This window comes from Gobius niger (assembly GCF_951799975.1).
Source record: "Gobius niger genome assembly, chromosome: 8".
In the NCBI taxonomy this organism is placed as follows: Eukaryota; Metazoa; Chordata; class Actinopteri; order Gobiiformes; family Gobiidae; genus Gobius; species Gobius niger.
Window position 1 is genome coordinate 23454606 of NC_136859.1, and position 24531 is coordinate 23479136.

The 24531-nt window shown below is 42.2% G+C and overlaps 1 protein-coding gene across 1 annotated transcript in view; it reads left to right on the forward strand.

Annotated features, from left to right (window-relative positions):
• Window positions 1–24531, forward strand: part of vps13b (vacuolar protein sorting 13 homolog B) — a 265484-nt gene that overhangs the window by 108258 nt on the left and 132695 nt on the right. Inside the window, exons 25-31 of the mRNA XM_079561422.1 lie at window positions 2883–3086; window positions 7365–7536; window positions 10357–10471; window positions 14534–14675; window positions 15135–15407; window positions 15625–15781; window positions 16125–16239. Of these exons, the coding sequence (XP_079417548.1) occupies window positions 2883–3086; window positions 7365–7536; window positions 10357–10471; window positions 14534–14675; window positions 15135–15407; window positions 15625–15781; window positions 16125–16239 (1178 nt within the window). The remainder of the gene's footprint in view (window positions 1–2882; window positions 3087–7364; window positions 7537–10356; window positions 10472–14533; window positions 14676–15134; window positions 15408–15624; window positions 15782–16124; window positions 16240–24531) is intronic.

Genomic DNA, 24531 nt, shown 5'->3' on the forward strand with positions numbered 1-24531 from the left:
AATCTAGTGGCATATACATGTACCATAACACATGTTTTTGTTTTCTCAATTGAATTTGTTTTATTAAATTAGATTTCTTTGTAAACACTTGAACTGAACAATCTTTGAAATGTCCCTCAAACCACATTGATGATTGATGGCAGGCGCAGTTGGTCCCAGTAATACATACAGTTAAAAATTTGTTTGTGGTGTTGTGAAATTGTAGATGATATTTTTTTACCGGAAATAAAAACTGATTGTTCTTTTAGCATATGTGTGAACTGCAATACTGTCAGGACAATCATCTAGAGTAGAATTAACAAATTAACGACACATTGCAGCCTCCAGTGTATTCCTCTCCCTTTTCCGATCATGTGCGTGAAATGTGACTTCTAATGTGCTGCCAGAGACGGCTGCAGCGTTAGGAGAAAATGGACCTCACACTATTTAGACATCTTTTAATGAGAGACTCCATTTGTGGTATGTGTACTGGGTTGTCAGAGAACTGCTTGACTCCTCAACAAAGTTTACCACCAACATAGTTAGAGATCTGGTGATGGCTGCAATCAAAGGGTGGAGCTGGAGTACTGGAAACATGCATCACAGCGTTTGGAGTCAAGGCAAACATTGGAATGTAAATGCTATACAGTTACAAATGATAAGGCTAAGGCTAATTTATTTCTTTATTAAAAAAAAATCCATGATGAATAACTTTCTTTCCTTGAATAGTTACGAAGCGTAATTTCACACTAACAACATTCCTTTTTTTTTTTTTTAGCAGAAATAAGTAACTCATGTTCCAGAGGCCATAAGCACCACTGCAGGTGTCGTAGCATTTCTTGTTTTTTTTTTTTTTTTTTTACTCATTAATTGTCCGTGAGAGTACGCTGACAGAAAAGACAAAGGGAGAGAGGGCCTGCCCTGTACCATAACTCAGTTACACAATGGAGATAATTGTTTTCACTCAAACTTGGCTGTAAACACAAAGTGGCGCTAGCCCGCAGTTAGCTTTGCCCGTTAGCCTGTTAGCTTCTTCTTCGTGATTCTATTTGTGTGTGTTGCGCCCCTGACCCAGAGGCAGGGAAGTGGCAAGGGTGGTTTTCTGGACAGAGACACCAGGGGGAGATGAAAGACCCCCCCAGTCATCCCATTAACACTTGTATTACCTCCAGAGGAACTACAAAAAGGTGTTTGTTGAGGTAAACAAGTTACTTAGGTTTTCTTTAAGGTGCAGATCAGTGAATAATTTGTATGTTTGTAGCTTTTTTTAAATGTAGCTTTTTTCCCCACAGACCACGTATGCTATATAGTTTATTATAGGATACAGTATATTTGTCCACCTGTCCATTGCTGCTACCACAGCCGAGTAGTGAGATAAAAACACAAACACAGGCCTTTTATGTGTGTTTTCATAAATGACAGTGAAGGCCTCTTTCCGCTCTCCAGTCCTCACCACTGCAGCTTCAGCTCCTCCTGACCTACATGACTGACAGCTTCTTAGAGAAATGATCAGATCCATTTCTCTCTTCACCAAAACGTGGAGTCTGTATGATGAACAAATATGTCTATATGCAAACGTTTTCCACAAACTGAAAAAACAACTCTTGTTTTAAACTCCAGTCTACAGTGCGCTTACTGAAATATTGACAGAAATAGTTTGGCTGTTTTTTCATTCACTCTAAATACAGTTGGTTGCTGTGTTAGCCCTCCAGACTTGGGAGCCCTGGGCTGTGTGTCTCCAGCCGGCAGCACAGTTCAGTGGGGTATGGCAGACAGCTGTTGGCCCCGTCTCGGCACTGCTGCTGCTGGATCAACGTTAGCAGCTCTTCCTGGACATGTTTGAAATGGCCCAGCTGTGATGTATTGTGCTGCTTTTCGTTTGATTTATGCTTATTTATGGACGGCCTCCCTGTAATGTGTGCGCTAACAGCCGTGCCTGCGAGTGAGCGAGCAACTCGGAGCAGAAATGTGTCTCGGGCAGACTTTGCTGTTTTCTGCCTGCGCACCTTTCTATTTGGCAGCAGTGGGGGGGGGGCAGTGGGGGTGAGCACTTTGCTGGCAATGGAATCGAACTGCTCGAAATCCAAAAATTAGCTCACTGTCAAAGAGCGCACATTTGCCTCTCGAAGAATATTGAGTAAAAGCGTTGCATTCCCAGGACTTGCCCTCATGTTTTCCACTGGTGTTTTTTTTTTTTTAAAGGTTGTTACTGTTGTTTGAAAATTAGACCTCATTTCAAGATGAATAGTTAAAAAGTTAGTTTTTCCTTACCATAACTTTCTTGGTTAAATTGATGACACAACCCAACTTTCCTCAGTGGGTGTTGTGTTGTTAAGGATAACAAGGTGCATGCAGTAACTCGACGCATGCAAAAACCTTTGACATTTATCGAGTACTTGTGGAGGGAAAATTAAATAGGATATTTTGCATTTTCTCTTTGTCATCTTTCTTAACTTAAGTTTGATTTAACAGTGAACTAACAGTGAAATAACAGTGAAGCTGCCAAAACAAATCCTATAAATGACCCTTAGACGTCAGTTTACATGGGAACTCTATGATGACAAAGTTTGAGTCAGGCATTGGCAAAATACATTTAAAATGTCTTCAAGTATTAATGCTTCTTGTGTGTTTTCTCTTGTTGATTTAATGACTTTGTTTTCACACAAAAAAACTCATATAAAATGATATAAAACGTTGTGAAATCTTTTTTTTTTTACTGTTTGTTGCAAGCCACTTCTCATTGATCTATTTTTGTACTATGCATTGTATGATAGCATACAAATTATATGTATTAAGTTTATTTATTAGTTTATTTGACAGGGGCAGTACACTTGCATTGCCGTAGCATCTGTAGCTTTTTTCTTTCATGATTTACCATAAACTAACCCTTTGTCCCCTTCTAGGTGCAGCTGCTGTATGAGCTGCTTCTCTCCTGGAGCTCCACTTGGGCCCGCCTGCAGAAACATGGCTTCCTTCGTCAAACCTCCACTGTTCCAGAGCCGCCCGTAGGGGGCGCTCCATCCTCCCCTGTTCGCAGCAGCACTGGGACTGTCCCCCCAGACACCAGCACCTGCAGCCCCTCTGCAGACTTCGGCTCCCCCACAGAGGTTTGTTTTTTTATACTGATCTGAGATATTTGTGGGTATTTAAGGCCTAGAGTTATGATTCAGATTTTTAGACTTTTTTCCAACATGTAAAGATATTGGCAGGGAGGGTTAATCAATTCAGGTTTATAGTTTCTTGGATACACCATTTGCTGCCTGTAATGTTTTATTTGCTAAATTGATTCCATTATCAGTCTGGATTACTTAACTCTGATACACCTTCCATTGCTTTGCCTGGTATTTTGAAATTAAATAATCCTGAGAAAAAGTTGTTTGCATGGTCTTATTTTGACCAATGACATTATTCCACATTTTATTTTATTTTTAGACAGATTGATGGTGATACTAACCTTTCCAACAAAGTATTTTAATCCATAGCAGGTCCCGCCTATGGAATGAATCTTAATCCAAAGACATCTACTCTACCAACTAAACTATTTCCTGAGTATTTTTTTTAGCGTTTGTTTGCGTTTTGTCCAAGGAGTCTGTTTTATTTGGGAATAGTGTTCAAAGCTGGAAAAATTAAATCAGCCCTTGTTTTCTTTCTATTTTTCTCCTTCTCCATAACAGATACGCAGATCAACCAAGAGCTCTGTTTGAATCTCGTGAGCCTGGTCTTGATTGAGTATAAACCTGCTTCTTAATTTGCGGAAAACAATAACCTGTATTTACATTTTTGTTCTGATAAAATATCCAACAGAGTGGAAGAAATATGGCGGGCAGTGATCCGTGCAGCCGTGCGTAAAGCTAACAGAAAAAAAAAAACCTGTGCTCAGCATTTTTTTTATCCAATCTTTTTCCTCGGGCCCCAAGGTGATACTTAGACGAGCTCAAAGGCCCAGGGCTGCTGCCTCCTGTCAACACAGTAGCTACTGCTACCTGGGGTTCCCCAACAGAGAGTCCTTTAGTGGCATCTGCGTTATGTTTTTAGGAATATGAATGAATAAGCAGGGAAGTGTTTATGGCAGTGTTTGTGTTTGCACAATGTAACTGGATTTAATGCTTTGTGACCACTGGGGCCTTGACAGCAGCACCAGCGCCAATTTAATGAAATCTAAATGTTATGTTGTCATTAATGTGCACACCCAAACAAACACTATGTCTCTCAATAGTGGAACCAAAACAACTTACCCTATAAGGTGATTCCCTGATATTTTGAACATGAGTTTATAATAATAAAATGGTGAATACACTTGATGCAACATGCTAAACATTTACTTCAGAGCCGTTTTCATTCAAGTATTGCTCTTCTATTCATACATTAAACTGGAGCTATAGTAAGACTGTTGCTCAGAGACACATGTGTTTTGTATAACCCGATATGCATCTCTGCCTGCATTTGCCTCCATGTGATGGTGAGTGCTTTCCTTGCATCATTTGTGGAACTCCTGCTACAGTACGTCTGAGAGGGGCCCCTGACAGCCCACTTGTCACTGTTTACCTAAGTACAAACACTGGTAGAAGTGTTTGGTCCTCGGGGAGGCCGGGTGATTGAGCAAGAATGTAGGAGCTGTTTTGATAAGTCTCGGCACCAGTGGCAGGACTCACTCCCCAAATCCCCTGCCCTCCACACAGTGTCGTCAGGGCCCGGGCCTACTGTAATGACAGATGTGAGGCATCTTTTAGGAAGGAGATAGAGAAATGATCAAACATCCGCAAATAAGCAATAGTTTTTAGTCATTTGAACATTTCACGTCCACTGTCACCTTGTAATGTCGCATAATATAAATACAGCATGTGATCTCATTTTGTCCTTTTCATTATTTGGGCGAGCTGCATGTTGACAGGTGCCAACGTTTCCCTAGATTTACCTGAAGCTGTATGTTTTATCTTGCTTTACTTCTTATTGTCCACATTATCAATCAATTGTCTCTTTCCACACGTCTTTAACCAGGCACTCTTTCCTCTCTTCTTCTTCTTCTTCAACGTGTCCTCTGCTCCTGACGGTGTGACCCTGCAGCTTGCTGTTGTCTCCCAGTGTTTGGGTCTTCCTGATGAGCAAAGACAAACGCTGCAGAGAAAATAAACCCAGATCCTGAGGCCGTTTACAGCACAGAGGCCCAGGAATTAAACTGTATACGTTACAGCTTGGCTTTAGAAGGTGTGGGAAAATAGCTGCTTCTCAAATTGTGCGGATTGGTGGGTTTTTTGGTGGGGGTGGGGGGGCCCAATCTGGCAACTTGCAATTGTATCCACAGCCCACCTTAGCTTGTGTAACATCTGCTTCTCAAAATGAATCCATCAGGAGAAGATAGTACCTTTCGCTCAGTATTAAACTTTATTGTATTGTTACTTCATCTACATTAGTTACTCTGATATACTTTCAATTGAGTTTGACATATTAGTATTTTGTCAGTAAAATCAGGGTGTTGTTTAAGCATTATCAAAACAATTGCACTGTAGCCTGTATCCTCGGTTTATCTTGCCAAATATGAGGTCAACTAAAATGAGTTGTAATTTCATTATGGCAGCAGTGGTTCAGATTGGGACACCCGTAGAACTGTGTCTGATTCTTCTGTGAAATCCCTTAGTCCTCCTCGGCGCTCGGAGCTTCCCACAGCACCAGCGGCTGGCTCCTGTTTCCACACATGACATTATAGGGCCTAATCCAAGTGACTGGCCAGAACCATAAACTAAACACTCGTAACCACACACACACTCTCACAAAGGCAAGAGACGGGTCCCTGTTTTGACTCTCGCTCAACAATAATTAGGCCCCAAATGGCACTTGACACTACAATATCTCTCATTTGGACTGAAAGCCATCATTATTACAGCGCTCATGTTACCCGTACCCGCAATAGCAGAGCCAGTAACGTCACAGTTAAATAACAGTGAATTATGTCTCTGTTTCAACTACATAATTTGTCTGTCTTTACTACTGTTAGTCCTCGTTGAGTTCTGCTTCATGACGCAGTGCAGTTGTTCTCCACAGTTACATCTCCAAAATCATCTTATAAAGGTTGATTGTGAACATTAAAACCTTGGCAGATATCAATCATTGGCCACAAAACGATGACATTGCATATCGCGTGGTATGAAAAATTTGGGCTGGACTAATCCCTAATCCAAAACACAGAAATGATTGTTGTGTTTAATTTTGGGTTCTTAACATTTTTACATTCACGCCAAACCTTCAGTAGCGTAGTGTAGCGCAGCAATCCGTGTCTCACTACAGTGCTGTGATAGACCAGCGCTTGTGGGTTTTTTTAATTGAGAAAGTTGCTAATCTCTTTCCTCCCACAACCACAAACAAACTGAACTGCGAAGGAAAGAGCAACTGCTTCAAATTGCTCTAATGTTTGTTTGCAGTCTTTTCACTTTCCAAGCCGGCCACACAGATATATTTGGAAAACACATTTGCCAGGAAGAGATAAAAATCCTCCGACCGGTCCCTCGCGCTGTCCTCCGCTGCGCTCTGCCAAACCTCTTTGTGATGAGTCAAGAGCTCGCTGAAGGCCTCATCTGCTGTATCCTGGCTGCCTCTGAGCTGCCCCCGCCTCCGGTCCGCACTTCCCCTCACTGTCCCAGGCCGCTGCTCGTGTGTGTCCTGGCCGCGCTGCAGTGAGAGCGGCCCGCGGGAGTGACAATGGCCTGTGTTTCTGGGGTTAACACAAGTGACAGCTCTGCACAGTGGTCCCTTTTAGCACCGTGCTGTTGAGTGCAGCTCTGCTCACCAGACACTGATGTCATCTACGCAGGGAAAGGCTTTGAAAGACTGCGGTGGCTTTGTTATGGCTACACGCACAACACAACAACACCGTGGAGTAATTAGACATATGCGCCAAAGACCAATACGTGTTTTGTTCTTTGTCTCAAGTGGTGGTGAACTGGTGATTAGGATTCTTCATAGATGTTTTGCATAAAGCAGTACTAAGTAACTTGTTTACCTTAATAAATCCTTTTCCTAGTCCCGCTGAGGGTAATGCAAGTGTCAGCGGGATGGTTGGGGGGTGGGGGGAGATTAAAGACTCCCCCCACCCCCAATCATCCCGCAGTGTCTCTGGCCAGAAAACCACACTTGCAGCTTTCCCTGCTCCACCCCGGAAGCCCAATACACACTAATGGAATCACAAAGAAGAAGCAAACAGGCTAGCGAGTAAAGCTAGCTGTGGGCTAGTATTTACAGCCAGTTTGAGTGAAAAAAACTGTTTGAGTGAAAACAATTATCCTCATTGTGTTATTGAATGTACAGTATCCCTATAACTCTATAACTTTATTGAATTCAGCAGCTTCTTAAGTCATGTAAAAAGCTTAACATCACATTTTTTAATTCTTCAGGGCGACTCCATTGCGGCTGGAGATGACAGTGCCTTTGCAGACACGGTCACATTGGAGCAGAAGACCAGCACCATCGGAGGCACCAGTGGGAAGGTCAGCTTGTGGATGCAGTGGATGTTACCAAAAGTCACGGTCAAACTTTTCGCACATGACCCAACTGCCAAGAAAACAGGTACTTTCATACCCCGTGAGATATTTTCACTAAAATAGCAGAGAGACACTTATGCTTCCGAGACACTTGCCTACTCGGCTATGTTTTACCTAAATGTTTGCAGATTGGGTCCACGACAATGTGAAAATGCATATAAAATGTATCTTATCACTTATTATATGTATTATATCTATTGGTTGGAGATCCCTGTAAACTGATTAGGTTGTTTTTCACACTTATATTCATTCAGTGCCAGAGTTAAAGTGCATTTGAGACATTAGACACAATTTTTGCTAAAACATAGTTAACATGATTATATTTAACATTTTTGCTAAAGATTGTACCCAGCTTTCTTTAGTTTTGTGATGTTCATAGTTTCACTTCCTTCTTGGAGAGCGACAGGAAGTGGCATAGAAGGAGGCAAACTATTTTAAACTGTTGCTGTGCCAACCATGTTAAGTCGATGGGAAATGAGTTAGTCAAACTGCTATGAAACTTTACCTTCTTCTATGTCACTTTTCTGCCCAAAATTTCATTAAAATTGCTGCTTCACTGAATTAGAAAGCTAATTATGCAACTGATGAACTTGCAGCTGATGTTGTCATTCTAAATAAATCAGGTTTTCAAAAAGGATTAAAAGCTGTCATATGCACTTTAAGCTTTATAAACCTCTCAGCCATTTGTTTTATTATTGTGTGTGAAAATGAACGCATAAAAAAAAGCTTTGGTTACATTTGTTTCACTGAAATGTCAAAATACTTTTAACAGTTGACCAGTTTTATTGATTATAAGAGAGAATTGTCCAGAGAGCAACTATCTCACGAAAGGAAGCTGTTTAGTCTATCCGCATACTTGATAGAGCGGCTACAAGATGCTCCCAACTTCACACGTCACTCGTTTTGATCTTCTTGAAAGGTATTTTAGATTGAGGCCGACTTTCCGCAGATTTTGAACACCCCGTCTGTCTTGTTAAAGGTTGCAGGAAGCATTTAATATTTCTTAGCCTTGCATTAGCTCCAAATGATGTGATCACCTCTTCTGGAGCGCAAAGGAGGTGCAGCTGGGAGAAAGTGGGGGACGGTGGGTCAAAGACAAATAAATAAATGGGTGATGAATCCTAAGCGAACTGCCTCTTGTCCCCTTTAGATTTACTAGGGCGATGAAAGGCTAGATTTACCTTTAATTGGTGTCTGTAATGTTTAGCATCTGCCAGCCAGATCGCCCGGCTTAAGGCCTTCAACTGAGGAAACATATCTGAAGACCTCACAGACATGGTTCGACTTAGAAACATCCTAAATAGGCATTACTTTGGATTTGATGTAATGCGTACCATCTGAGTCGCAAGATAAAGTTACCAACGTCTTTTATGTTGTGCGACGTAATACGCAGCGTGCGCGGATATCAAAGCAGATTCTTTCATGTCACGTACCAGTAGAGTGCGGTGGGCGCAATTTATTAACGGACCAATATCGTTCAAGTTTCATTCTTGCAGATAGGCAAGCCTCCGTCCGATATGGCTGCCGCTAATCGGCCATGAGGTAATGTGTTTTTCTGGCTGAGAAGAGGTCCCTCTATGGCTCAGATGCGGTGTTTTGCCATCATGTGCTGGGAGATTACAGAAACAAGACCAGTCCCCAGAGGCTCTTTACAGGCTTGCTGATATGAACCAAGGCAGTAAACACACGGAAATTGGCTCTCTACAGAGTAAACCAGCGTAAACTTGGATTAAAACCTTACAAGATATCACGACTTAACCATGTCTTAACAACATGGTGACACACTAAACCATAACTTGTCTAGAGGCCTTAACACAAGCAGTTACTTGAATAGCACTAAAGCTGGAATTATGATTATATATTGATGAAATGAATGTCAATAAGTTATAACTTGTGTCAAAATCAATGATGTGTTTGGGAAATATGAATTTGTCAGTACCTAACAACTTTCCTTTCCACAGCGTATCCACAATAAAGCAGGCACCCCTTGTCTTTCAATAACAATAACGGGCCTTTGGGTTTCTTTTTTTTTGGTTTTCTCGGAATAACTTCAAGGCAACAGTACAACAACAACCTCAGTCTCTCAAGCTCGATGTCCATTTTTCCCAAGCTTCCCCTTGATTGTGGGTCCTATTCAGTGGAAACAATGAGGAAAAGTACCAGGCTTCGTTCAATACATAGTTAATCAGTGCTTGTATGGAGTTTACACACTTTCCCTGCAGTGGGTGGGTTTGTTTTTATAAGAGGTGCACCGAGGCATGCAGATACAGGCCCTAAGTACTGATGAGAAAACGTCTAAGGCTATTGGACCGGACTGAGCAGGGCATATTTAGTAGCTACATGGACATTCATCCTCGAAATGAACAGATGAAAGCTATGTGGCTGTTTTCCTAGCTTAGATTTCTGAGGCAGTGTTATATTGTGCGTATGTAAAATGTGGTTTCATGTACAGTATAAATAAAGTAGATGCATACATTTGCTGTCAAGTGACCGTTAACTTAATTATGGAAGGGATGAAATGTGAAACCATTTGGCTTTAGTGTAAGGTCAATTTCTTTTACATTAATGTATTTTGGGGGTGTTTTATTTTGTTGTACATCACACTCACAGGATAATAGGAAAAGTCACAGCCCCTATGTCCTAAAAAATGGCATTCTCAATTATGCTTTTTGTATATGAGCAAAATACATGGAGCAACTGTCCCTGTACACACTAACTTCTTTGAATTATGCTGACAAAATTCATTCATCATTTGCCTTTTTAAGAATATTAGTTCAAATGCTTTGTAACCACCTGTTTATTTTGGAATAAACTGACAAAATGTGTATCGTTCTTGTTTTGACAGAAATCTGTGTCATCAGCGAGCTAGAAGACTTGAGTGCCTCAGTGGATGTCCAGGATGTCTACACAAAGATCAAATGTAAAGTCGGTAGCTTCAACATCGACCACTACAGATCCAGGTAAAAAAGAAACATGTGGAGTGTTTTGGTTCGTCGCTGTGCCTTGTTTAAATGTTTGCTTTTCTTATTTTAACATTCACTGTTGCTGCGAAATGAACCAAGTGGACTGACAGTTGACGGAGTTCAGCTCTGACTCAGATTTTACAAGGTCTTTTGGTCCATGAGTTGACATAATATTTTCAAAGAAAGGTTAAAGCATTGAACTTAACTACCATCCGATGTTCCACTGCTCACTAATCTCTGCCAGAACATGGTCCAGTTTGTGTTCTTAACTTCCCACTTGTTCAACTGTAAAAGCAGAATTGCATCAGGCGACTAGAGATTCAGCTCTGTTCCTCGATTTTTGCTACACACACTGTCCTCATCGGTTAGCTATTTCATCTTATTATATCTTTAGTTTTCCCAACACTGGTCATTATAATTTATAGCTCTAAGTGTTCATTGCGTACGTGCTAAGGTTCAGATCTGTTGGGAAGAAACCAAGGATCAGGAGGTAGTTCCCCTTCTCTGAGAGGATAAAATCACTTCAGCCAAATACCCTGAAAATGGCTATATTCTATAGATCCTGGACCCTCCGCCCAGATTGTGTTTCTTCACTTAATCAGCACGCTGAGCAGTGATAGGATAATTGATATAGTTTTTGATTTGCCAGATTTTTGCATGACCTTGGTGGGGTCATGTCAGCGGTCACAGAGGACTGAGGTGAGTGTTGGCTCCGAACGCAGCTCTAACAAGCGTTTCTCAGACCTCCCTGTTTCAGAGTTGATTTATATGGTGTCAGGCCACATGTGGCACATCCACAGAGCACTCTTAACTATCAGCCAGGACAGTGCAGGGGTGAGGGGCTGTGAGACCCCGGAGGTGTCGGAGGGCGTTATATCTGCGTAGTTTGCTCTCCACAGGTGTGTGTCCAATTGCTTCTGAGACTAAGCCAACTTTAATCTCTTTAGTAGACCTCTCTGCCTTCTTAAGTAGATAATAGATCAATTTTCCCATTTCTAGGTTATTTCAGTTTAATGTGCATTTAACAACATGGTCTCAGCACACTTCGAACCAGCCAGCATTCTGGCAGGCAGAAGCACTCCATCATCCAAGCCCAGGTTGTAGTCACGGCTGTTTAGGACACAGTGGAGGACCTCTGGGCTCCGGGCCCACTCTAATCTGTATCATCCACATATACAGCAGAGCCCACAGGGGTTGGAGTCCGTATTAATCATCCTGAACAGATAATTGTGAGCTATGTCGTCACCAGGCCAGGTTATTTGTGTGCTGTGGTTCGGATCAAATCAAGCTTGACACACAAAATGTCACATCTGGCGCAAGCTTTTTCACGGCTAGAAAATTAATGGAAAGTCAGAAAGTGCTGAGGAATATGAAGCTAAATGTAATTGAACTTCTGATTGGAACATTGCAGTTGCAAAAAAAAAACCTGAAAAAAGTAAGTGCAGTTGAGAAATCTTAAATGTATCAGATGAAGGACTATCTGCTGCTCGGCCGCTCTAGTTTGGTGAGATGGTTTGGAAGTTATGAGGATGTTTAATACAGGGAAAAATGCACGGCAAAAGATGACCAGTGACAGATCCCCCGAGTTTGGTCCAAGGAGCAGCTCACTCAAATTGGAGCTGATGTTTTCCAGCTGCGGCTCAAATGGCAGAGAGCAGAGGATGAGTAGATGGAAGAAGAGCGCGGGAGCCCGTGATGGAGAGATGTGTGGGGTCATACGCATTAGTCACATTTTGAATGAAGAGCTATCCCCATTGTCCTATGTTCACAGAGGGGCGAGGATACTGTATTTTAACCAGTATAGGTCCACACTTCAGTCACTGGATTCTTGGTCTCTTATTATACATACTAGCTGAGACCCGGCCTTTGGCCGGGCCTCGCTAGTCTCCACATTTGATATTCTGAGATTATGAGTGATTACAAAGAAATGTCCAACCCGTCACACAGTTCAGCTGTAGACCAGTGGTTCCCAACCCATGCCAAAAACTATGGCCACTACAAATGAGTAAAAGAATGAATGCCAAAAAAAATGTCAAACAAACTGCAATTGGAGTGTTTGATGCACCCGTGCTCCTCTCTTATAAACTACAACGACAATATTTTCGCTAAACTCAGGGAATAGAATTCAAGAGACAGTGGAATAATTATGGATAAATATTAGGGGTTCAGCTCTAACGCTTTGGTTCAAAGTGCAGGATCCGTGGTTTGGTGCATCACGGTAGTGAACAATCAAAAAAATAATGAGTAGGTTTAGAAATGAAATAGTCTAATGATCGTTGTTAGACAGTATTTATAACCTTACAATAAAATTGGCAATGCTTTCCAAGCTGCTTTAGAATAAAATGTACCTCTGGGCTCAATACGTGAAAGCAAAATAGAAAACAAAAGGTACAGCAGCAAAGTAAAAAAAAAGATAAAAAGAAAAAAAACTACGCAGTGCAGGCCATGCGCTTGTTAAGTTGTAGTGTCATTTTCGCTTTTACTCACACGGAGGATAAATCAGTCGGAGCAGCGCGTGTGATTAGAGGCTCGTGTTTGAGGAGGTTGTGGGCACGCACACGCACGCACACGCACACACATACGCACACGCACACGCACGCACACATGGCCCTGTTTGGATGCGCATGCGCACACATACATACACACACACACGCACACACACATCGCCCTGTTTGTACGCGCGCACACGCACGGCAGTCAGATCTCGTGCACTCGGGTTTTTGTGACAGCGGGTTGTCCTCGGACAGCAGCACCGCGGTCCATATGGACCCGTGGCCAATGCCCGCGAGCGGTGGGACTCGTCACGTGGGGGCCGGCCGCGGATGTAATAACACCAACCACGCACACACTCAGTACTGTCGCCAGGCTTCCTGGTGTTCCCAAACGGTCTCCCATCCCAGTCCTAACCAGGCCTTTCCCTGCTTAGCATCGGAGGAACGGTCTCCCATCCCAGTTCTAACCAGGCACTTTCCTGCTTAGCTTCAAAGTCGGTATGGGAAATAAACATGGCGGCGCCCAGGCGGCGGCCATTGAGATAGCGTTTTCTATAATAGATTATCAAGATTTCTTACCCTGAAATTATGTTGTTCTATTAACTTTTTGTTAGTTCTTTGTAGGGGTTGCTGTGAATTTGTGTAATCCCCAAAAAAGTTCAACATTAAAATGCAAAATGATTTTGGTTTTACAATTCTAAATAATTGTTAACCTTTGCTACCAGGGCCTGCAGTTGTCAGTGTGTGGTTGAGTTATCTCTTCCCTTTTCTAACTATTGTTGCCATTAAAGCGATACTATCAGTGCGTGAAACATTGGTATGAGTGCTTCCAGATGTTTTGAGTTTGAGCTTGGCCTTATGTGTCTCCGCAGGCCAGGGCAAGGCTGGCACTGTGGCCACAATGAAGGAGTCATTCTGCAGTGCAAGGAGACAGTTGTGGTGAGGTCCCAGCAGCCATAGGCCTCCGCCTGCCACTCTGTTCCTAACACAATCAAAGTGTATCTGCTCTGCCTGGACAGACAGGGAAAACAATGTAATCTACATTTCTTTTCCTGTCTCTCCAGTGACTGCTGTTGGTTTAATTATTAAGGCAATGAGGTTCTGGGCTAACCTTTTACCTGCATAGGAGAGGTTTTCTAGTGAAGATGCACTGATCAAGCTTAACATTATGTCCACTGACATGCTAAATGGAATATGTCGTCAACTTGACGTTTTAGAAATTCATGCAGGGTTTTAACAAATGTGGTGAAGATTAAAGATGTTGCACTTGATCAGTGTGTCTGGTAATGGTCTTATACACAAAACTGAAATGGTTCAATTCATGTCATTATTTGTACTAAATTATGACTCACTCAAGAACAGATTGTATAAGACTATTCCTCGCTATTTCAACTTTTTCAATTCTCCAAATCAGGTTGATCTTTGATTTTACTTGTATCATTGATGGCTTTCATGGTTTTGCTTTTCTCTCTCTTTAATTTCCTTCTGCTGTGCGGCTGAATCCATCCATTTGGGACCCCTTCTGTTTGCCCTGTCCATCTTCTCCCTCACTGCTCCTCACCTCCAGCCCAGAGGAGGGCGCGAGGAGCTCGGGCAGCTGCGGGGGAGTGGTCCTGTCTTGCACTGACAAGCTGAACAGACGTACTGTGCTGGTTCGACCCGTCAGCAAGCAAGACTCGTTCAGCCATTTCTCTGGCTTTTTTCCTCCTGTAAGAATTACACTTTGTTTAATCATCTTCAGTAATTTCTCCTTAACTCCTAACCTCAATAGAGGGCCAGAAGTGTGTTGCTTTTTGCTTCTGTGCTATTTTGTAACATTCAATTGCTTTAGAATAATTTTTGTGCTTTAGATAAATCATACTGTCTTCAATTGGAGTAAATGCACCTTTAAATTCTACTGTGTATGCTGTATTTTAGACTGTGGTCTGCCATTGTCATAGAACAAGGTTGATCTGCTGTAATTTGTGGCTCCAATTGAAATCAAGACAATGCTAAACTAGTTGGATTGTTTAGACTTAACAGCTAGAAAGGCTTATTGTGTTGAAAAGCACATTAACAGATCTGCTTTCTTACCAAAACCAAACCAATCTTTTAACTGCTGCCATTGATTTTACAACATGCAACCCCCCCCCCCTTCATCTCATTTTCACTATCTTTGGACTAACTAGACGGCAGCCAAAGTTCTAGAGGGATCCCACCAGCAGCACGGCTTCCTGTCCATCATCTACACTCAGGCCGTCACCAAAAACGTCCGGCACAAACTCACCACTCGACCCGAGCGGCCACCCCGGAGCGGTGGTGCCACTGCCGGTCATAGAGTGTCCGCTGACCCCCTGGCCGACAGTGCGCCCCAGTATCTGCGAGAGATCCTGCTCACTGCGCAGCCCTTTGACATTGTGCTCTCCTGTCCCCTACTGGCGACTGTGGCTGGGGTTTTTCAGGTGATCATTTGAATTGTCCCAAAAGTCAAGATTTTTTTTACAGAAAGTTTTATGAAGATTGAGATACTGTGAATAATGATGATGATAATAATGATGATAATTATAGAAACTTTGATATCCAACCGCACCGTTTGAAAGCCACAGCGTTGTTGTTGTCGTAGATATGTCAAAGACTCCCATAATTTTGGCTTGAACTTATCAAAAGTCCTTTCTCCAGACGACAGTGCCGAGGCGTTACAGGGAGCGTGGGAAGTCGGCTGGTCAGCCAATGAGGAGCCACACACTCACCTCGCGCAGTCTACCGCTCATCTACATCAACACCAGCGTGATCCGGGTCTTCTGCCCCGGCTCACAGGATAAGCACTCTCCGGCAGGTTTGTTCAGACCTTGTTTTGTGGTTTGGATGTCACAGGCCATGGCTTTGTGTTTAGAAAGTCTTTTGGTGCTGATGTGAAAACTCTGGTCATCGCAGACCAGACATAGCATTGCCACCACATTACATGCCGACATTTGTGAAGATAAATAGATGAGGTCGGATGAGCTAAACATAAAATTATTGTTGGAAAGCCGAGGAGGTTGTTTTGTCTGAATGTAGTTATGACTAACCGTGGAAAACAAAGACTTTTTTTCAGCCTAAATACATGTGTTGCTGTTGTTGGAGAAAGAAAATAGTTGTTGAAAACATTATTTCATGTTTTTTTTTTTGCTTTGTTTCAGTCGATCCACACTTGAAGAAAGAAGACACCCTTGTGTTAAAGCTGAGTTCATTAAGCATGGCACCTCAAGCTGATAATCCTTTGACCCGCACCGTGCTACGGAAAGATATCTACCAGTAAGATACTTTATAACTTCTCTCCTAACCAAACGATTTAAGCTCATACCATTTCAAATTCCGTGACATAGTTGGGTATATGTCTTCAAAATTCTTCACATCTGTTTGGATATGTTGAAGTTGGCCTCTTTAGTGAAGCTCTTTGGCTATGAACAGGTGACAGCGCCACATAGTGTTTGATTGTCGTTCCCATTGACCGCGTCCACTGATTGACACCTTGGGGGTCCTCGAGGCCCTCCAGCTGAAACACAAGCCTGTTGACACAAGCCCCCAGTGCCACGCGGATCAAAGCTGCGATGGCAGGGAAATTCTGCACTTCTGAGGGAAACGGCTCCACGCAAAACACATTTCTCCTCTATAGGCAGCTACGCGAATCTGGATTGTGTCATAGCTGCCTCAAAACCGCAGGCATGTGTGTGTGTGAATGGGCAGATACGGAGCTGGCAAACACATGTAATGAGGGAGATAAAAGTAGGGCCTAATGCCTTGTGCAGCTGCAAGTGAGATGTGAGCTGACACACGACGTAAAGCTGAGGAAAAAAGGTGGACAACAGAGAGCACTTCTGACTTCGGTTAGTGAAAGTGTCATATGCGAGCTGGCTGCGCCGAGCTGAGAGACTGAGGGGGTCTGCAGGGCCTTTGGGCACGTCTGGCAATCTGTAACCATTAAGGCATCAAGATGGAGAAAAAATACAGTCAGTCCAGCATTGTCCAAATTTCTTCCAGAGTATCCAAGCTATCTCCCTTAAAGGCTTTCATTTACTCTTTTGATCTATTAGAGCGTGTATGGGATTGATCAGTAACCATAGCTACTGTTTTGCAGGGACTTTTTGGACAGACTTTTTTTAGCCTGTCTGCACACCATACTTGCATGTTTGCTGTTTGTTTTGTGGAAGCAATGACCCTCAAAGGATTGTAATATGTTTGTTTCTATGGACACTGGCCTTAGATTTTAACTGTTGACATGTCGGCCATGTTCTTATCATGTCAAATGATAAATAATGTCCTGTGGCTATGGTCGATTTTCCATTTTTCCCTGTGATTTTGCCCCCAAAGCAAGTTAGGCCAGGCATGCAATTTCACCCCAGATCGCCCTGCAAAGTTCAGATGCTGGTAGTTAGAGGACTAGTGGGTCTGTGGCTACTGTACCCACATCATCTTTGCAGACATTGATGCCCTAACTGGGTCTCCACCCTGAACTAAACATGCATCCCTGTGGCCATGCAAACAACCTATACAAGAAGCCACACAAGGATCTCTATTTTAAGGCCTGGCTTCAGCAAACCGTGTTATATTCTGCGCATGCAAGACAACAAAAGTTCACATGTTTCTCCAAATGTGTACAAACTGTCTTAACATTTTAGTCACCCCTTGAACCTCACAGAAGCCAAGAGCCACCACTTCCCTTTTTTGCTCGGAAACCCCGGAATTATACTGAACCGCTTTCTCTATGTTCATTCTTTTATTCCCAACTAGGCATTATACACTTACCACCTTTCCCTCCGCTCAAGTGCCCTTCAATTTGGGGCATTCTCACTGACTCATATGATTGGGTAAGCTGCAAACGTGGCCTTGTTGACGTTTCGTGATAAGCGCTTTTGATTCTCTCTCTCCGTGCTCAACCCGACGGCGTGCTCTCCCAAGTAGTATAGAGAAAGTCATCGTGCGAGTCTGTAATCACGCAACCTGATGTGTGTTTACAATCTATAACCAACTGCGGCTTCCTGAAGATGGATGTCAGTTAGACGCAGTAGCCATTCGCTGCACTCCTGCTTTAAGTCCGCCACTAATTACATCCGCTGTCATAATTGAATGACGGATCCGAAAGGGCCGTGCTGGGTTTTATTGTCTACTGTACATGAGATGATCGCAATCCCTCTCACAGCGATTTACTGTAATGCCACCCTGCGAGAAGAGAGAAGCCAAGGCCAAAATAGCAAAGCAAGTGTAAACATCCCGGCGAAGGCTATCTTGACAAGTTTCCACAGAAAAGGATTCTGACACACTTTGGAGCTTGGCATGTTTATCATTGAGCGCTGATACGCTGCATCAAAGGAGGCAAAATAAACCTGTGTAACCGTAGGGCCGCGGTGTTAAGCTGACATCCACCGCTGAGCTCATTTGGTAACAATTAACACCGTCTCATTTGATCTTGTGATGGTAAAACATTTTCCCCCCTGAAGGAGTTGGTCCCAAGCGACTCTTTTACGAAGCAAGAATTATGACACGGAGCTGCACGCTTCCCCCTCGCTCTCCCTCTTTTCTCCATCTTCACCTACAAGGCCGCTGTCAATTTACACAGCTGAAATCATTTTCCTGTCTTGAAAAGCAGGCTTTTTCCAGCTCCACAAGCGTCTGTCCCGGGGAATGTCCAGCACGCATCCAGACCTCACTTTCTTGTGGTTTGAGCCCGCCGTAAAATCTCACAGATCTTTTACTCTCCAGTTTTTTTCCTGAACACTTAATTGAAAGCTTCTTGTAGAGTGAGAATCTCGGGGGTCAACAGGGACCACCCTCCTAAATACCCTGCAAGAAATTCAGTCCCTTTTTTGAGGGCGCCAAGTCAAGTGGTAGTTAAGTGCACTTTCTGAAAGAAATATTTTATCTGCAAATTTAGACCATGCCTCATCCTGATCTGATTGTGTGCTGTACAATTTTTTGTGTTGTTACTTTGTGTAACTAAAGCTGAAACTATGAAATACATTATAGTGCAAGGATTTTAAACTAGTAGTTCTGGAGCTACTTTTTGATCACATAAAAATAGCTTCTGAGTGAAGACTGGTTAGAGATTCTTGTGGTAGTGGATTGAACTTCATAGATTTAGTTGTCTTGTCTCCTTTTCTCTGTGTATCTCAAAATATCACGGACATTTCCCGACAGACAAACCCACACCTATGACACAGCGCTAGATTCCGTCATTTGTTGGCTTAGCTCACGGTCGTCTGAGAGGAGCATCCTGTTGCACTGTGGTTTATGGTTGTTTTTCCTGGTTTGATTAGTGAACGTGCCTTACCATAGTGATTATCATGAGTCATAACACAATGTGTCGACACACTCACTGTTTTCGCTTTAATTTTGGTCACTTCTGACTGTCAACAATATTGTACAAAGATTACAATAACATAAATGAGACACAGAGACAGAATGAACTGGTCTAAACTTGAACTTGAACTTTGAAGTTATTACAGGGTGACCACATTTTCTACATTAAAAACTGGGACACTGGGAATTTGTGGCAGGAGTTAAAAAGTGACTTTTTCCCTTCAGGTTGAACGGTGATATTGTTTGTATAGAAACTTTGTTTTTGATGCACATACAGGTGAAACTCGGAAAATTAGACTATCGTTAAAAAGTGCATTGATTTCTGTTATTCAACTTAAACTGTGAAACTAAGGGTGTATTCAGACCTGCACCACTTTAAACGGACCAGGATTCGTTTCGAACACTGGTCCGGACCTTTTATGCAGGTGTGAAACAGACTCTGGTGCGGTTCGCTTCAGACGCGTGACATATGATAGACTCAAATAAAGGCTATGCATATTTCACATGTAATGAGTCATTACATGTGAAATATGCATAGCCTTTATTTGTTATACTTTTGATTATTATGGCTCAGCCATAAAACCCCCAAATTAAAAATCGTAAAATTATAATATTTTGAAAATGGACTGTAAGCCATAATCATCAAAATTATAACAAACAAAAATGTAATCAGTCCAAATCATATTAGTTTCACTTTTAAGTTGAACTACAGAAATAAATGAACTTTTGAACAAATTTTCCAAGCTTCACTTGTATGTGCACAAGTCACTAGGTTTCAAGTAAAAAAAAAAAGAAGAAAAGAAATACTGGGACAGTATTTGTTTTGTTTTGTTTTGTTCTGGAGAAATCCAAGGGGACATGGGACAGAGTACCAAACTGGGACTGTTTATTGAGAAAATGCTTTTCTGGAATCAATTTTTTCAATTCAATAATTTCTAAATTTAGTAGTAGGCCTATATCCATAGCTAATCTTACATTTTCGCCTCCAAATTCCTACCCTAGCTGGCTTTCTGGGCTCTTGTGACTTTTAAGAAGCAATAACTATAATTTCTTGTAGTACAGGACAGTTCCCATGGCATGGCTCAGTCAAATCTTCTCTTCTGTCCCATTATATCTTTTATATTTGTTTGTATTTGGACTCTTGAACATAATTTGAATCTAGTTTTAAACCTATTTCAAACCTCCTCTACACTGCCCTTTTCTCACCTCACTGTGTCCTTTTACCCCCAAACATGTCTCTTTACGTTTTTATCTCTTCATTTTCCTAAAGATATTTGTTATTTCCTCTCTGTCTCGCTTCCCCCGCCGTGTTTCTCCAGCGATGGTTAAACTGGTTCCAATCCCAAAAGTCTGTGGTCAGAAAGCCAACCCCTGTATTGCTGTTGAATGGCTGCCTGCGTAAAGCCCACATATATGTCCTAATAAGTGGTTGTGATGGGGATCTCCCTTCCACAGATAAACACAGCACTCTCAAGCCAGGACCCGGGTCTGTTCCTAATAAAAATCACTGGCAGTGGCTTACGTGCGCCCTTCTTCAGCTTCAGTAGCATCTACGCTGCAGCCGGCTACGTGTGGACTGAGAAATGGAGATTTACATGGGGCCGCGGGGACAGGAGGAAGACATGTAGTGCGTGTTGTGTAATACGTATTTTCCCTGCCTCAACTTGACATTAAGTGAATTCACCTGGTATGAAAATGATGGGAACGCATTAACTTTGCATTTCAGACGTGCTCTTATCTTTTCATGTGTTCATAATTTACGGATGTGAGAGACAGTCAAAAGGAGATCAAGACATCTCAGTTATAGACTATAAACCTTGCTGCTAGATGTTGTAGAGGCAACCAGATATTGTGTTGTTCCTTCAAATACCTAATCAAATAAAGCCTAAAGGTAACCAGGCTAGACTTCTGATGTCCACTTTCACTCGCAGGGCTGCCGTGTTCGTGCTTGTATTTCCTCATTTATTAGCCCTCATCACGTGTGATGTGTGAAGGTGAGGAAAAACGCTGCTTATTTCAGCTCAGTTCAAAGGTGTGTGGCGCTGTCGGGACGTCAGCAACACCTCTGTAAATTCAGCTGCGGTCACTGAAGTTCACGCAGAGCTCCACAAAAAAAAAAAAAAAAAACAGGATTCTTGGGCCCTTTCCTCTTCTATACAATTTAGTTTCTGTACTTGTGTCGTGCCTGTGCTTTGAATAACTCTTTTAGGATGTCTGTATGACAGCTGCTGCTGGCATAGTGCTTCAGATTCTATAAGAAATGCCAGTCTTTTTTTTTTTTTTTTCTTTCCAGACCCTCTCAGCTGGACTCCGTCTTTCTTGTCTTCCCTCCTCATCTTTCTTTTCCTCATAAAACTGCAAGTTCCCAGCAAATGATTCATTAGATGCTTCAGTGCACACTTGCTTCATCACTCACTTTAGTCGACTGCCAAGTGCCCCATTTCCCCGTTTGTTTACACCAGCCCAAAGTGCGCCGCTTTGCTCCGCTGCCGCAGCAGAGGATAAGGACTGCTCCGGGCCACACACAGTGACACCCAGGGCCCACATGCCGATATATACATGCACTGCATTGCTTTAAAACTCAATCATGCACTTAGGCCATTGGGTCTCAAAATGTCACAGGGCTTTTCAATGGGAATATGGTATGTAGTTCATATTTTGGGTAAATCAGACTGTCTGGTATAGTATGAGACTCATGTTCACTTATTTATTTTTCTTTAATAATTCATTTTTTCCTTTCGTTTAAGTGTTCATGGGGACTCTTTGAATTGTTTTATCTCTGGGGATTACCCAACCAGTCTCAAGCTATTTTTATTAAAGTCTTTTTTTGGCCTCTGCTTTCTGGGCTCTAATTTCTAGTATACACTCTTACTCTTTTAAATGTTGTGTTTTTGTGAAAATGTGCCAGCATGTCATTAACACTGAGCTGTGGGCAGAGCCAAACCCACTCGCTAAATCTCTTTAATTGCTTTGAAGCACTCATTTTACAGATTTTTTTTTTTTTTAGCAGTGTCATGATGTAACTGTATCCTAGCCCTTTTTTTTTTATGGCTCGATATCTCACCACTTTACCATGAATTTGTAGCCTAATTGTTTGCTAATGTTAACTCACATGTCTGAACTGTTAAAAGAAATCACAAAATTCAACGTTGCTCCGATCTAAATGGCCTCGTTCTTTTTGCGCTCTTTGTCTATAGACCCATTGGAAGATAAAATAAGGCCAGTTTGAAGGGTCAGCCAGAATCAACATTGTTTTTTTTTTTGTCAGCGCAGCAAATGAAACACCTGGTGCTGGGGGCGGGAGCGCTCACGACATATTTCACGGGGCCTCGACGCTCGGGATTAATACGGCATCAAATTGGTTTACAAATGGCTGCGCAGAGTAAATCAAACGCTCTCTTTTTTATTAAAGTTTGTCCCAGAATGTATGCTTTGATTGTGACGAGATGACCCATGTGAAGACCACAGATAAGAAGAGTGGGAGGGCCTTAATGTGAAGAGGAAGTTGAGATTTAGTTACTGTGTCCTGGAATGGCTTTGAGGTAGAATAAATCCCCCTTTTATTTATTTGAGTTAGATTAGACGATGTGGATCTTTCATCACGTTTTACAGAATTACAAATCTTTATCTAGATCTTCCCGTCATAGCTTTGTATCAAATTGCACTTTAGTTCAAAAACATGTATAATGTGTGAGAGTGTATACTACAAATTAGACCCCTGAAAGGATGATCCTGATCAGAAAGAAACATTTGGCCAACACAACACACATTTTAATATTATTTTTTTCCTCCCAAATCGCCTACTTACTGGAAAAGCAGACAATTGCCTTTGCCTTTTCGTGTGTGAGAAGGACGTAGTCAGTTGAAAAAGTCGGTTTGTGTTTGTTGAGCTAAAGTTACAAAAGCAGCCCAGAGGAAACCAGATGAATGTTAGTGGATTTGATCCTTGATCTGTGAACCAGAATACCTGACCGCTGTGTGCAATCAAACCAACCACGGCTCTCTATCAGTCTTTGTAAAGGCCCTGTTTTGATTTAAAGTCCCCGGAGCATGTTATTAAGCCTAAAATTGAACCAATATAACTTCTCTGCGGCGTCTATACATCATGTCCTAGCTTTTTCCTGTGTTGCTGTCCTTCCCTGGTGAATAATGGACCGCGCTCTTTACATTGTCTCTCGCTCCTTGTATCGATGGGGAGCTGCGCGCTGCATCTTGTGAGCTGTGTTGTGGTGTCTGCCGACTTCTGTGTACGGCTTGTGGTTCATTCCATAAATATCTGTGGGCCTTGTGAAGTTATTCTCAGGCCTGGCGCTCTGTGAGAAGATTGCACCACAACACTTGTATTGCTTGGGCCTGCACTTAGAGGTTTAGGGAGATTAGGGAGGGAGAGGGGGAGAGAAAACCCCAACCCCGGGCTTTCGCTATACGTTCTCTTTTTTTTTTTTTTATGACCATTTGATGCATACGATTGTGAAGTTGTGTTCTGGAGATGGAGGGAAAAAGTAGGGTATTAGGCCTCACCGCAGCCGAATCAAACGAGTCGACCACAAGCTCTTTTTCCCCTTTGCAGAGCCACACTAGTGCATGGCTTAGTGGAGGAGATGTGCGTCTCCTGGTCCAACACTTCTAGCCAGAACCTATTACATGTAAATCAATTGAGAAAGAGCAATGACATTTATTTCATCTCCTTGATTTTGTCAACAGCTCTGATTGGTAAATTGCATGGAATATAGCAGCATGTCGCTTAACGTTTAGGTTTTGGCAGCGTTATTTTTTTTTTCAATCACGTGCCAAACAGTTATCTGTGCCTCCTTTATTATATTACTTCATTAAATTGTAAGGCAAAATGATCATTGTTTCCATTGCCTAAATCTAGTTTCTAGTCTCCTTGATTATTTTGTATTTTGGTTAATATTACTCTGTATTAGTTGGATCTGTCTTCAGTCTGTGTGACAACCACATGACCGTTCATAGCCGGGTGAGCTTCCCTAATTCAATGCAATTGCTTCTTTTCTTCATCTTGGACACACCGTTTGAAATATGCTTTAAACCAATTGTGATCTTTTTAGTTCTCTCTTGATTGGAATTTGGGACGGACACAAGGATAACACACAGTTCATTGTGGATTATTTAGACCACAATGAAAGTCCAAAAGGATGTGTCTACTGTATGTGTCATAAGTCGTTATTTGATATCTCTTTTTGAAAAGCGTTTTTTACAGAGCAGTTTTGAAGCTTTCATTTCTGTTAT